General features: G+C 50.1%; 6 protein-coding genes across 6 annotated transcripts; 2 read left to right on the forward strand and 4 right to left on the reverse strand.

The window, feature by feature from the left end:
• Positions 1-87: 87 nt before the first annotated feature.
• Positions 88-1,264, reverse strand: ATP3 (F1F0 ATP synthase subunit gamma; the record flags this gene model as incomplete). The annotated part of the gene is made up of 2 exons (XM_076687237.1): positions 88-901; positions 1,212-1,264. 2 exons carry the CDS (start codon positions 1,262-1,264, stop codon positions 88-90), a joined length of 867 nt encoding a protein of 288 aa, XP_076538502.1.
• Positions 1,265-1,548: 284 nt separating this feature from the next.
• TRVA0_053S00364 (OPA3 family protein) lies at positions 1,549-2,193 on the forward strand (the record flags this gene model as incomplete). Its single annotated transcript, XM_076687238.1, has 3 exons — positions 1,549-1,611; positions 1,662-1,855; positions 1,899-2,193. 3 exons carry the CDS (start codon positions 1,549-1,551, stop codon positions 2,191-2,193), a joined length of 552 nt encoding a protein of 183 aa, XP_076538503.1.
• A 301-nt stretch (positions 2,194-2,494) lies between these two features.
• Positions 2,495-3,691, reverse strand: GCV1 (glycine decarboxylase subunit T; the record flags this gene model as incomplete). The annotated part of the gene is made up of 1 exon (XM_076687239.1): positions 2,495-3,691. The coding sequence occupies one exon, from the start codon at positions 3,689-3,691 to the stop codon at positions 2,495-2,497; it is 1,197 nt and encodes a 398-aa protein (XP_076538504.1).
• Positions 3,692-4,696: 1,005 nt separating this feature from the next.
• On the reverse strand, positions 4,697-5,104 carry HTZ1 (histone H2AZ; the record flags this gene model as incomplete). The annotated part of the gene is made up of 1 exon (XM_076687240.1): positions 4,697-5,104. The coding sequence occupies one exon, from the start codon at positions 5,102-5,104 to the stop codon at positions 4,697-4,699; it is 408 nt and encodes a 135-aa protein (XP_076538505.1).
• A 1,273-nt stretch (positions 5,105-6,377) lies between these two features.
• Positions 6,378-11,873, forward strand: RPO21 (DNA-directed RNA polymerase II core subunit RPO21; the record flags this gene model as incomplete). The annotated part of the gene is made up of 5 exons (XM_076687241.1): positions 6,378-6,431; positions 6,487-6,519; positions 6,574-6,699; positions 6,752-6,824; positions 6,874-11,873. The coding sequence occupies 5 exons, from the start codon at positions 6,378-6,380 to the stop codon at positions 11,871-11,873; spliced, it is 5,286 nt and encodes a 1,761-aa protein (XP_076538506.1).
• Positions 11,874-12,353: 480 nt separating this feature from the next.
• SOD2 (superoxide dismutase) lies at positions 12,354-12,980 on the reverse strand (the record flags this gene model as incomplete). The annotated part of the gene is made up of 1 exon (XM_076687242.1): positions 12,354-12,980. The coding sequence occupies one exon, from the start codon at positions 12,978-12,980 to the stop codon at positions 12,354-12,356; it is 627 nt and encodes a 208-aa protein (XP_076538507.1).
• Between the last annotated feature and the right edge of the window lie 161 nt (positions 12,981-13,141).

The following is a 13,141-nucleotide window of genomic DNA, read 5'->3' on the forward strand; positions in this document are numbered from 1 at the left end:
GAAGCGGTTTATGTATATTTTTTTTCATTCAGTTATATGCGTGCAAGGCTATACAAGTGCAAGAGAATAAGATAGCGGGAGATAGTTTTACTCAAGGGAGGAGGCACCGGTAATGATATCGACAAGCTCGTTGGTAATGACGGCCTGTCGGGTTCGGTTGTAGAGAATGGTGAACTTGCCAATCATCTCGTTAGCATTCTTGGAGGCATTGTCCATGGCGTTTCGTCGGGCCGAGATCTCGGCGGCATGGCCCTCGGAGAGACCCCACAGAATGTAGTTGGCGAGAGAGAACTCGCTCAAGTTGCCAATGACCTCGTCCTCGATCTCAAAGGTGCCGAACTTTGGAGAGCTCTCAATGGCCTCTTGGTTGAAGACCTGGATCTGGGTTGGCTCGAAGGAGACACCAGACACAAACTTGTTGTAGAAAATCTGGACCTCGTCGTACTTCTCGCCGAGCTTGGTGATCTGGTCAGCGATGATGGCGGCCTCGCTGAAAGTTGGCGTCTCCTTGCCGATCTGGGCGATGGAAAGAACCATGTTGTTTGGGTAAGCTCGGGAGATCTGGACCTTGACCTTCTCACCGATAGCAACAACGTCGGCGTCTGGGTGCTCTCGGAGGTAGGCCTTGGTGGCTCGCGACAGCTGCGAGTGGATGGAGCCGCACAGACCCTTGTCGGAGGTCATGGCAACGACAAGTCGCTTGGTAGGCTCCTCAACGGCGGCAGTCTCGGCCTTGTTGAACACCTCCTGCTGAGCAGTACCGTAGGTTCGAGAAACGGCCATGGCTCGCTGGGCCTTGCTGAGTCGCGTGGAGGCGACAATCTTCATGGTGTTGGTGATCTTCTCAATGTTCTTAATCGACTTGAGTCGCATCTCAATCTCTCGAAGAGTGGCATATGATCTACAAACGGTTAGTTCCATCACGCTCAATACGGGACCTCCACTTGGCACAATTTCGTTTCATCATCCTCTCTCTCCTCATCTTCGCATCTAGACCTCCTCATCTAAAAAGGTATTCCAAAAAAACCAATAATACTTCTCGATCCTACGCAGATACACACGGAGATACTTCGTCAATTTTTCATCGAAACCGTGGTCAATTCATTTCGGAGATGTACGTCCCAACCAATCACATTCCACCATTCCGTCCACGAACAATGCAAACCAATTATACCCCGTGGAGTCCCTGCCAATTCGGCTCAAAAACTTACCGGACAGAAGACGCCCTGGCGGAGGCGCCCGCAGCAGCACGGAGAGCGAACATTCTTCTTTCGGTGAGAGTCTATCGTGAACTTCAAAAGAAGGTTTGGAATTGAGAGAACTGGCCGGGAGGGAGGTTTTGAAATTTTTTGGGAGGTAACCGGGGGCTCTCCGCCAACCAGAGGGGTATCCGGGGCTGCTCGAGTTTCCCGGGCCCAGTTGGGAGGTCGTGCCGTCCCGGAAAATCATAAATCTGCTGGGCCGGCTGTGCCGCCTGGTGACGACCGACACCTCCCGAGGAGTGGCGACTGGACGACATAGCCGTGGCTTGCGATACAGGTACGGCTCATGAGCTCAATCGCATTGAAATTCACCTCATTGCTGGTGAGGACAGTGTCCAAGCCTATTGCAGTAAGTAATGGTACAGGGGTATGGTTTGGTAGCGTGGGCTGACCGGTCAGAATGGCATTAAAGGGCAGGCCAAGCAGCACCCGCGGTTTCGAAAGGCTTGCATCAGCTTTGCCCAGTTTCTACACAGGACCGACGTGAAGCTGCGCATGTCGCTGCTGGGCGAGAAGAATCTGCGCATCAGGCCGCTAAACGACGCTAAGGCCATTGACATGGGTGCTACTTTTCTCTCGGAGAGCTTTATCTTGTAAGTTGAATTGCAGTATCAGTAGAGCGAGCTAACTGATTAGCTCCGTGGCCGGCGGATTGATCTTGTTTGAGAGCTACCGGTCGCATAAGAAGGAGGTGGCTCGTCGAGAAGGCGTTGCGGACGATATCCAGGCGCTCCAGGGCGAGATTGAGTGGCTCAGAAACAAGCTAGAGGAGAAGCGTATCCTCAATTCTTCCGATAGAATCCCCGAGGATCTAACTCCGCCCCAGCTGCTTGCTGCTAAACCTAAGGAGGAACCTGCCGTGGGTCCCGTGGAACCTATAAAGCCGGTTAAGCCACAGGCGGCGGCGGTTCCTATTGCTGCGAAGCAGTAAACTTTGTACATAAGCATTGACTATTCCCCTGTCTGTATATTATAGAACTCATTACATTACTTTTTAGCCTGTGAAGAATGGAAACCCCCTGGGGGCACCGCTTCGCGGTGATCACTAGTAGTAGTAATAGGCGAATTGCAAGCATTGATGCTCTCCTGTCTGTACTGTATATTATAGAACTCACTATTATTATTTCTAGCCATTGGAGGGGCCAAACACACTGGGGCTCCCCTCCGCGGTGGTTAATACTAATGGGTGAATGAAGAGTAAATTGTCGTCAATCGTAATTATACACAGATGATTATTTGTAGTAGTTGGGGGCAACAAATGGCATTTTGACCACCTTGGCGTTTCGGAACTTGCCTCGGACCTTGACCTGCACGTCCGTGTCCTTCTTGGCGAACGATCGTGGCAGGTAGGCCATAGAGATGTTCTTCTTGAGGGTTGGCGAGAGCGAGCCCGAGGTGATGACACCAATTGGCTTGGACTGGTCGTTTGGAGCGTAGACCTCAGTGCCGTCTCGAGCGGCTGGGCCCTCGGAGATGATACCGCATCGAAGGTTGCCCTTCTTCTCGGCGATCTGCTTGAGGATGTTGTCAGCGCCGTTGAAGTCTCCCTCGGCTCGTCGTCGCTTGCCAATGACCCAGGTCAGGGCAGCCTCGACGGGAGAAATGTCCTCGTTCAGCTCGTAGCCGTAGAGGCACATGCCGGCCTCCAATCGCAGGGAGTCTCGGGCAGCGAGGCCAATTGGCTTGACAATGCCATCGAAGTCCATCAGCTTGTTGGCAAAGTCAATAGCAGCCTTGTCGTCGGTGATGGAGACCTCGAAGCCATCCTCGCCGGTGTAGCCGCCTCGCGCCACGTGGTACTTGCCGCCAACAATGTCGACGAAGGCGGACTGGCCGAACTTGATGGTGGAGAGATCGTAGTTAGTAAGCTTCTGGAGAACCTCGGCGGCCTGTGGACCCTGGAGAGCGACGAGGCCACCATTGATGGTCTCCCGCTTGACATTGCCCTGGCCAAAATTCGCAATGGCGTCCTCGAAGAACTTAAGGTCCTTCTCCCGGCACCCGGCGTTGGTGACGACGTAGAAATCGTCCTCGCCGTGCTTGGTGACGATGGTATCGTCGATGATGCCACCCTTCTCGTTGAGCAGCACCGACAGGGTCGAGGTGAAAGGCTGGAGCCCCTGCAGGTCACCTGGAGTCAGCTTCTCGAGCAGCTTGGTGGCACCTGGGCCCGAGAATCGGTGCTGGAACATATGGGAGACGTCGAACATGCCGGCCTTGTTTCGCACCCAGTTGTGCGATTCAATGTGCGTCTGGCCCTTGTAAAGCACTGGCATGTCGAAGCCGGCATATGGGACCATTTTGCCGCCGTGAGCGATGTGGAAATCGTGGTAGACGGTCTTGGCCAGCGGCTCGGACTCGGTGGAGTAGAGTCGTCGGAGAGCAGAGCCAGCGACCTTTGATCGTTGTACACGGGCAACGTTCATCATTTTTCTAATTAATTGTACCCTTGACGTGTAAAAAAATGCTCCAATGAAAATCAACACAGGTAAGAGAAAGAGAGAGAGAAAAAAAAAAAGAAGAGGGAATTGGCTGCTTTGTCGAATCGCTTATATGATATATTCTGGCGAAAACTCGGGTTGCACTGAGTATCGAAACCCGGGGACGGGCTGATTCATTACAGGGGGAAGAGTTCGGTTCTCCGCACATTTATCGCACAACTGCGAACTGCGCTTAGCACTGAGTTACCGTGCAAACTGCCAGCACTGAGTAACCTGTGCCTACGATTAGTAGTTGGTACCCCCCATTCGGGATAAGTGGGAGCCCCTCCTCTATCGGATATCTCCAGTTATCGTTGGACAGATCATTGGATAGAGTTATATACGGCCGTCCATGAACAGGGCACCATATTAATAACCTGCTACTACTCAGGCGTTACCACATGTAGATACATACATACCTAGGTATTATACCGGGTAGTGGCGTCTGCCTTCATTGGAAGCCAACCGCTCCACATTGTACTTTACCGCGACTCCCTGTGTGTTTTCGATGGCTTTTGGAATATAGAATCTGGTATCTGGTCAGTATTTTAAAAGAAATTACCGGTATCTTACATTTCAGAGGGCGGTATTTAGAACATTGGCCTACTGAAAGGATTTGCAGAAAAGTCTGGGTAAGTCTTAAAGATACAGTTGAAGGTATGCATTCACAGGCCAAATTTTCGATAGCTATTGAGTGGTAGGTCAACCATTTTAAAGCTAGTAGGTCAGTATTCGGAACAGCATTGGCCTATTGATAGGCACACTGAATTCTGGGTAAGTATTAAAGATATGTGCCAGCATTCAAAGATGGCCCAGTTTGTTGGCGGAACATGAAATCACTTAAGAAGATAAATTAGAATACAAAAACACCTGGTCAGTACAAAACGGCGATATCATACATAAATACCCACACCAAACACCCCTCTCTTACCAAATAGGTAGATCACTCTCAGTTTACTGCTTTCGCTTCTTCTGCTCCACCTTGAGCAGCAACGCCTGGTTGATGTGTGGCAGCACACCACCAAACGCAATAGTGGCCTTAATCAAAGTATCAAGCTCCTCGTCACCTCGGATAGCGAGCTGCAAGTGTCGCGGAGTAATTCGCTTTACCTTGAGATCCTTGGCGGCGTTACCAGCCAGCTCGAGGACTTCGGCCGTGAGGTACTCGAGCACAGCAGCAATGTAAATGGCCGCCTTGGCACCTACTCGCACCTTGTTCTGGACGCTTCGCTTCAAGAACCGCTTGACTCGGCCCACTGGGAAATGAAGGCCCGCTCGCGCCGAGTGCGACCGCTGGATTTTGAGCCCTCCGTCTTTGGCGCCGCTCTTGCCCTTGCCGCCTTTACCTTTGCCTCCCGACATTGTTACTGTATATGCTCGGAGTCACTCAAGTCTGTCGTTTGTAGACCAATAAATAAAAAAGAAAAAAATTAGACTAGTGGCAGGTAGAAATATGGAAAAAACGCGTCAATTGAACAGACAAAGTGCTTTATTAAGCGTGTACTGCTCTCTTTCAAAGCTTCGCCCGTGTCACGCGTAGCGCCCCTAGAAAAAAATGTTATTTGGATAAAGTCCGCTCAGTTAAACCAAAAGCTGACTTTTGTGTGTGGTGGTGGGAGAAAGGGAATAATGGGTTATTTTAATTTTTCGCGCTTTTTTTTTCGTCTTGACTGGTGCCGCGAAAAACGACTTCAAGGGGTAGGAGGAGGGGCGGAGGTGTAATACTGAGAGGGGAGGAGACATGACCACTAGTTCGCCACACTTTTACCATGAGAAGCCAATCAGAATTGGACAAAACAGGAAACTGGACAGCTCATCCTCACCGAAATTTACCGCCGCAGTGTCATCTGGCCCGGGAGAGCTCAGGGAATGAAGAGCCGCAAGGAATGTGGCTGTGATGTCGTGTACGCGGTATCATGTATACGCCTGGTATGTGCACAACCCGTATGTAGTACGTGTGTAGTGGCATTTCCTAGGTATATATTAGTGCCGGGTATTGTAAAACTGTAGCTGCAATAATAGAATCAGACTAGAAGTATAATCAGCTAAGCCAGTGGCAATTATGTGGTATTACGGTTAGTACCGTAGGGTACTAGGTATCTACTGGCAATCATCGTAGACAACAAAGGCCAGGGGGAATATGATCTATAGATACAACTCGCGGTCTTATGAATATACGACAATATCTTCCACCCAAGGTCCACACAGTATCACTAATTGTGCCTCATGACCCCGCTACTCAAGCTCTGATATACAGATCATTTGGGAGAACCTCCATGGTGAAAGATCGCTAGCTATTTGGTGGTGTTCTACCCAAGTACGGACCCGTACCCCCCTCCCCATATCACAGCGCCGGTTACCCGGAAGTTTTAGAAGGGGCAAGAACCCCACCGCAGCACGCATAGTAGGGCGCTTTGCTCCCAAATTTCAATGAAAAAAATCACCCACTGGGGGTTACGACCTAACGCGACTCAGCAACGATTTAACCGACGAAGGAAAAGCGCTAGTAATCAGATAATAACGAAGGGCATCTGCGTATTCTTATTTTTCTGATTTTCTACACTTTGTTTGTCGTCGATTTCACGTTTGGTGTCTTGTCGTTGGCTTTTTGAACGAGAGTTTAAACGTCAACAGGATGAGTGGCGCACAGTTCCCGTATTCGAGCGCTCCTTTGCGGACAGTGAAGGAGGTAGGTGCCTGATCTAGTGGCATTTGTAATCGAGTATTGCTAACATGTTGTGCAGGTCCAATTCGGTCTCCTTTCGCCGGAAGAAGTGGTGCGTAATGTGCTGTGTTTAGTGAAGGCAACCGATCAACTAACAAGATGATAGAAAGCGATCAGTGTCGCCAAGATCGAATACCCGGAGACAATGGACGAGACCCGGCAGCGTCCTCGAATTGGTGGCCTCAACGACCCGCGTCTGGGCTCCATCGATCGTAACTTCAAGTGTCAAACTGTACGCGAAATCATTTGGAGCAAACGGAAGTGTGCTAACAAACACGTTGTAGTGTGGCGAAGGAATGTCGGACTGTCCAGGGCACTTTGGCCATATCGAGCTAGCCAAGCCGGTCTTTCATATTGGTACGCTTTGAGCTGACGTTATTAAAAACTCCCACTAACATTAGGATAGGTTTCATTACCAAAATCAAGAAGGTCTGCGAGTCCATCTGCTTCCACTGTGGAAAGGTGCTTCTAGATGAGCGAAACCCGCTCTTCGCCCAAGCGATTCGCATCCGAGATCCGAAGCGCCGATTCAACGCCGTATGGAGTCTCTGCAAGACCAAAATGGTGTGCGAGACTGACTCGGCCAACGAGGAGGACGGTAAATTCAACCCGGACGGCACCAAACCAGAAATCTCCCACGGCGGCTGCGGTAACACCCAGCCAACGATCCGACGAGACGGTTTGAAACTCATGGGCACATGGAAACGGGATAAGAACGACGAGACCGATCAGCCAACTAAGCGGGTGCTCACGCCGGCCGAGATTCTCAACGTGTTCAAGCACATTAGCCCCGAGGACGCGGCGCGACTCGGTCTCAATGAAGACTACGCACGACCAGAATGGATGATCATCACCGTCCTGCCAGTGCCACCGCCTCCAGTGCGGCCAAGTATCGCCATCAACGAAACAGCACGAGGAGAGGATGATTTGACCTACAAGCTCGCAGATATTCTCAAAGCTAACGGAAATGTACAGCGGTGTGAACAGGAAGGCGCTCCAGCTCACGTAGTGAACGAGTTTGAGTCGCTCCTCCAATATCATGTTGCTACCTATATGGACAACGATATCGCCGGCCAGCCTCAGGCTCTGCAGAAGTCTGGGCGACCGGTAAAATCTATCCGAGCCCGTCTCAAGGGCAAAGAGGGCCGACTGCGTGGCAACCTCATGGGTAAGCGAGTCGACTTCTCGGCGCGAACAGTCATTACTGGTGATCCCAACTTGGATCTCGACCAGGTCGGTGTACCAAAGAGTATCGCACGAACCCTTACATACCCAGAAATCGTTACTCCATACAACATCCACCGATTGACTGAGCTGGTGCGAAATGGTCCGAATGAGCACCCGGGTGCTAAGTATGTCATTCGTGATACCGGCGAGCGAATCGACTTGCGATACCACAAGCGTGCTGGCGACATTGCCTTGCAGTATGGCTGGAAGGTCGAGCGACACATTATCGATGATGATCCAGTACTGTTCAACCGACAGCCATCTTTGCATAAAATGTCCATGATGGCGCATCGAGTCAAGGTCATGCCATATTCTACATTCCGACTCAACTTGTCCGTTACATCTCCATATAACGCCGATTTCGACGGTGATGAAATGAACTTACACGTTCCGCAGTCCGAAGAGACCCGTGCAGAGCTCCAGCAGCTTTGTCTCGTGCCTCTGCAGATTGTGTCGCCACAGTCGAACAAGCCGGTCATGGGCATTGTCCAGGACACGCTGTGCGGTGTCCGAAAGCTCACTAAGCGAGACACCTTTTTGGAATACGAGCAGGTCATGAACATCCTCTTCTGGGTTCCAAACTGGGAAGGAACCGTCCCTCCACCAGCTATCCTCCGCCCCAAGCCACTGTGGACGGGTAAGCAGGTGGTTTCGCTCTGTGTTCCCGAGGGTATTTTCCTCCAGCGATTCGACGATTCTAACCCGTTGCATAGCCCGAAGGACAATGGTATGCTTATTCAGAAGGGTCAAATCATGTATGGTGTCGTCGACAAGAAGACCGTCGGTGCGACCGCTGGTGGTCTTATCCACACTATTATGCGTGAAAAGGGTCCTCGAGTGTGTGCTAACTTCTTTGGCAACGTTCAGAAGGTGGTCAATTACTGGCTGCTCCACAATGGTTTTTCGATTGGTATCGGCGACACCATTGCGGATGCTGCTACTATGAGGGATATTTCTACCACTATTTCTGACGCCAAGCAAAAGGTGCAGGATATCATCTTGAAGGCGCAGGAGAACAAGCTTTCGCCTGAGCCTGGTATGACCTTGCGAGAGTCTTTCGAGCATAATGTCTCGCGAGTGCTCAATCAAGCTCGTGACACTGCTGGTCAGTCTGCGGAAATGAGTTTGAAGGAATTGAATAACGTCAAGCAGATGGTTATTGCTGGTTCCAAGGGTTCTTTCATTAACATTTCTCAGATGTCTGCGTGTGTAGGCCAACAGATTGTCGAAGGTAAGCGAATTCCATTCGGCTTTGCCGATCGAAGTTTGCCACACTTCACAAAGGACGACTACAGTCCCGAGTCTAAAGGTTTCGTTGAGAATTCTTACCTGCGAGGTCTGACTCCACAAGAGTTTTTCTTCCACGCCATGGCGGGTCGAGAAGGTCTTATCGATACCGCTGTCAAGACTGCCGAAACTGGTTATATCCAGCGACGGTTGGTCAAGGCACTGGAGGATGTTATGGTGCACTACGACGGCACCACGCGAAATTCCCTCGGTGACATTATTCAGTTCATTTATGGTGAAGATGGCTTGGACGGCGCACAGGTCGAGAAGCAGACCATCGACACCATTCCTGGGTCAGATGAGGCGTTTGACCGCCGGTACCGAATCGATCTCATGGATAATAACGGCCCTCATTCCCTCAAGCCATCGCTTCTTGAAAGCGGTAACGACATCATTGGTGATCTCAAGGTCCAGAGATACCTGGATGAGGAGTATCAGCAGCTTCTTGATGACCGTAGGTTCCTTAGAGAAGTTGTCTTCCCCAATGGTGATCACAACTGGCCGCTTCCGGTTAACCTTCGCCGAATTATTCAGAATGCCCAGCAGACTTTCAAGATTGATAGGAGTAAGACCAGCGATCTGACAATCCCAGAAGTTGTCGAGGGTGTCCATGCTCTCTGTGAGAAGCTTACGATTATTCGTGGCGAGGGCGAGCTAGCCCGAGAAGCACAGAACAATGCATCTTATTTATTCAAAACTTTGCTTCGTTCTCGTCTCGCGACGAAGCGAATCTTCGAAGAGTTCAGACTCCACCGGGTTGCGTTCCAGTGGGTTCTTGGTGAAGTGGAGAGTCAGTTTGCCAGATCCCTGGTCAACCCTGGTGAAATGGTTGGTGTGGTCGCTGCCCAGTCTATTGGTGAGCCTGCTACTCAGATGACTTTGAACACCTTCCACTATGCTGGTGTCTCGTCGAAGAACGTTACCCTTGGTGTTCCTCGTCTTAAGGAAATTCTTAATGTGGCTAAGAACATCAAGACCCCTGCTCTCACTGTTTATTTGGAACCGGATTGTGCCAATAACATTGAGAAGGCAAAGACAATTCAGTCTGCCATTGAGCATACTAGTTTGAAGAATGTTACACTGGCAACTGAAATTTATTACGACCCAGATCCTCGAACGACAGTCATTGAAGACGATCTTGATACCGTTGAAGCATACTTCTCTATTCCAGATGAGGCAGTTGAAGCTAATCTGCATAAGCAGAGCCCATGGCTTTTGCGACTGGAGCTGGACCGAGCGAAGATGCTTGATAAGCAGCTCACCATGAGTCAGGTTGCGGAGAAAATTACTGAGAGTTATGGCGAAGATCTCTTTGTCATGTGGTCTGAAGATAACGCTGATAAGCTTATTATCCGATGCCGAATGGTTAGAGATCCAAAGGTCATGGAGGATGAAGAGGTTGAGGAAGATCAGATGGTCAAGAGCATTGAGCAGCATATGCTTAACTCTATTACTTTGAGAGGTATTCCAGGTATTTCGCGTGTGTTCATGATGGAGCACAAGCGGAGCCTGCCCGATGAAGTCACTGGCGATTACCAGTCCAGAATGGAGTGGGTCTTGGAAACTGATGGTATCAACTTATCTGATGTTATGCGGATTGATGGTGTCGATTCCTACAGGACTTATTCCAACTCGTTTGTTGAAGTTCTTTCTGTGCTTGGTATTGAGGCAACTCGATCTGCTCTGTTTAAGGAAATTTCCAACGTTCTTGCCTTTGACGGTTCCTACGTCAACTACAGACACATGGCGTTGCTTGTGGATGTAATGACTTCTAAGGGCCATTTGATGGCAATTACACGACATGGTATCAACAGAGCAGATACTGGTGCGCTCATGCGATGTTCCTTCGAGGAGACGGTTGAAATCTTGCTTGAAGCCGCTGCGGTTGCCGAGCTGGATGATTGCCGAGGTGTGTCTGAGAACGTTATGCTCGGTCAGCTTGCTCCTCTTGGAACTGGGTCTTTCGACTTGTTCCTCGACGAGAGCCTTCTCAGCACTGTGCCACTTTCGCAGGCCAAGGCGGAGGCAGGTATGGATGTCTCGTTTAATGGAGGTGCTGCCACTCAGTATGGTGGAAGTGCTACGCCTTATGATGGCAAGTCGCCGGCTTACAATGATGCCGCGGTTGATATCAATGCGCAGTTCTCTCCGATTGTGGAGTCTGGTATTGCCGACGACAGAGGTGGTCTTACTGCCTATGGTGGATTTGGTGCCGGTGCGCAGAGTCCGTTTGGTGCTACTTCTCCAGGGTACCAGCCAACTTCTCCATACTCGTTTGGAGGAGCGAGCCCCGGTTTCAGCCCATCGAGCCCAACGTACAGCCCAACGTCGCCGAGCTATTCTCCAACGTCGCCCGGCTTTGGTGGTACATCTCCAAGCTATTCCCCGACGTCGCCATCTTATTCTCCAACGTCTCCATCGTACTCACCAACTTCACCAAGTTACTCTCCGACGTCGCCATCTTATTCGCCAACGTCGCCGAGCTACTCACCAACTTCACCATCTTATTCGCCAACGTCGCCAAGCTACTCGCCGACCTCTCCATCTTACTCTCCTACTTCTCCATCCTACTCGCCGACTGGCGCCAATCGGTCGCCAACGTCGCCAAGCTATTCACCGACCTCACCAGCTTACTCTCCTACGTCGCCGAGCTATTCACCTACAAGCCCGCAATTCAATCGCGGAGCATCTCCAAGCTACTCGCCAACGTCGCCGCAGTATAGCCCAACGAGTCCGACGTTCAGCCCAACTTCGCCAAGCTACTCGCCAACGTCGCCACAATATAGTCCAACCTCTCCGCAGTATAGCCCGACTTCTCCGCAGTATAGCCCTACCAGTCCAAAATACTCTCCTGGTAGCAGCAGCTCTAAGGACAAGCAGGAGAAGAAGTAATGGTATTGTCGGAATAGTTGAAGGCTACCTGGCTTTAGTTTCGTGGTTGTTCATGTTAATTGTTCAGAAGGGGGAATTATGATAATAACGAAAAAAAAACTTATTCCTTTTACATTAGTCGATTTTTTTATTATATATATTAGTTATTGTAGATTCAAAATGGAAAGAATTAATGAACGATGCACTGCATGAGTCGGGAGTGCCGGATGGGGATTGGAGTGTTTACCGGTACATGATATGCGAGTATTGTATGATTCCAGCATCCTTTTATCTCACCGGTAACAGCATCAATTACCATATATGCTAAAGCCTACCTGGTAATACCGGTATTTGATTCTCGAAAAATATGCAGACATAAAGTGCTTCAATTGGCCAAAAAGCCTTAAAAATTAGTAACTAGGTAAGTTATGGAAGTCAAAAAATTCAAGACAAAAATGCAATTGAATGCACAATAACCAATAATTTTTTTTTTAAATCCGCTTAAAGAAGCTTTAGGGATGCACCGTGCTTGTATCGGTCCTCGGCAGTTTTCCAGTTGAGAACCTGGTAGATGTTCTTAACGTAGCTGGCCTTATCGGTGTAGTACTGGAGGTAGTAGGAATGCTCCCAGAAGTCAATGCCAATCAATGGAGTGTCACCGGTAACTGGGTCCTGGTTTTGGGTAGTCGCAAGAGCAAGGGAGCCGTCCTTTCGCTTAATGAGCCAGCCCCAGCCGCTGCCCTGAATGCCCATAAGGGTCTGAGTAAACTCGGCCTCAAACTTGTCGAAGGAGCCCCACTCTTGCTCAATGGCGTGTTTGAGCTCATGTCCAACGTGAACGTCGGTGCTGTTGGCGGGAGCCAGGTTCTGCCAGAAGAGCGAGTGGTTGATGTGACCGCCGCCATTGAATTTGATCTTGGACTGGAACTCAATCTGGGCAGTAATGTTGTTGGACTCGTAGGCTATACCCTGCTCCTTGATGGCGGCATTGAGGTTTGTGACATACGCCTTGTGATGAACGTCATGGTGGAGCTTCATGATCTGGGCAGAGATGTGAGGCTCCAAGGCCGCGTATTCATATGGAAGAGGCGGAAGCACAAAGTTGCCGACGGTGGTAGTGTTGGACATGTTCGCGGAGGAGTGCTGCTGCTGGACGACGAGGTTCTGGAGACCGGGGACAAAAGGCATCTTTTTTATACTGTACAGAAGGATTCTATGGAGAGAAATAGAAACTTTACTGAGTGGTATGTGCTTCCTTTTAAATTGTCCTTCAGGAGAAGTCAATTACC

Source organism: Trichomonascus vanleenenianus, assembly GCF_965637985.1.
Source record: "Trichomonascus vanleenenianus strain CLIB 3782 genome assembly, contig: TRVA0_053S, whole genome shotgun sequence".
Lineage (NCBI taxonomy): Eukaryota > Fungi > Ascomycota > Dipodascomycetes > Dipodascales > Trichomonascaceae > Blastobotrys > Blastobotrys vanleenenianus.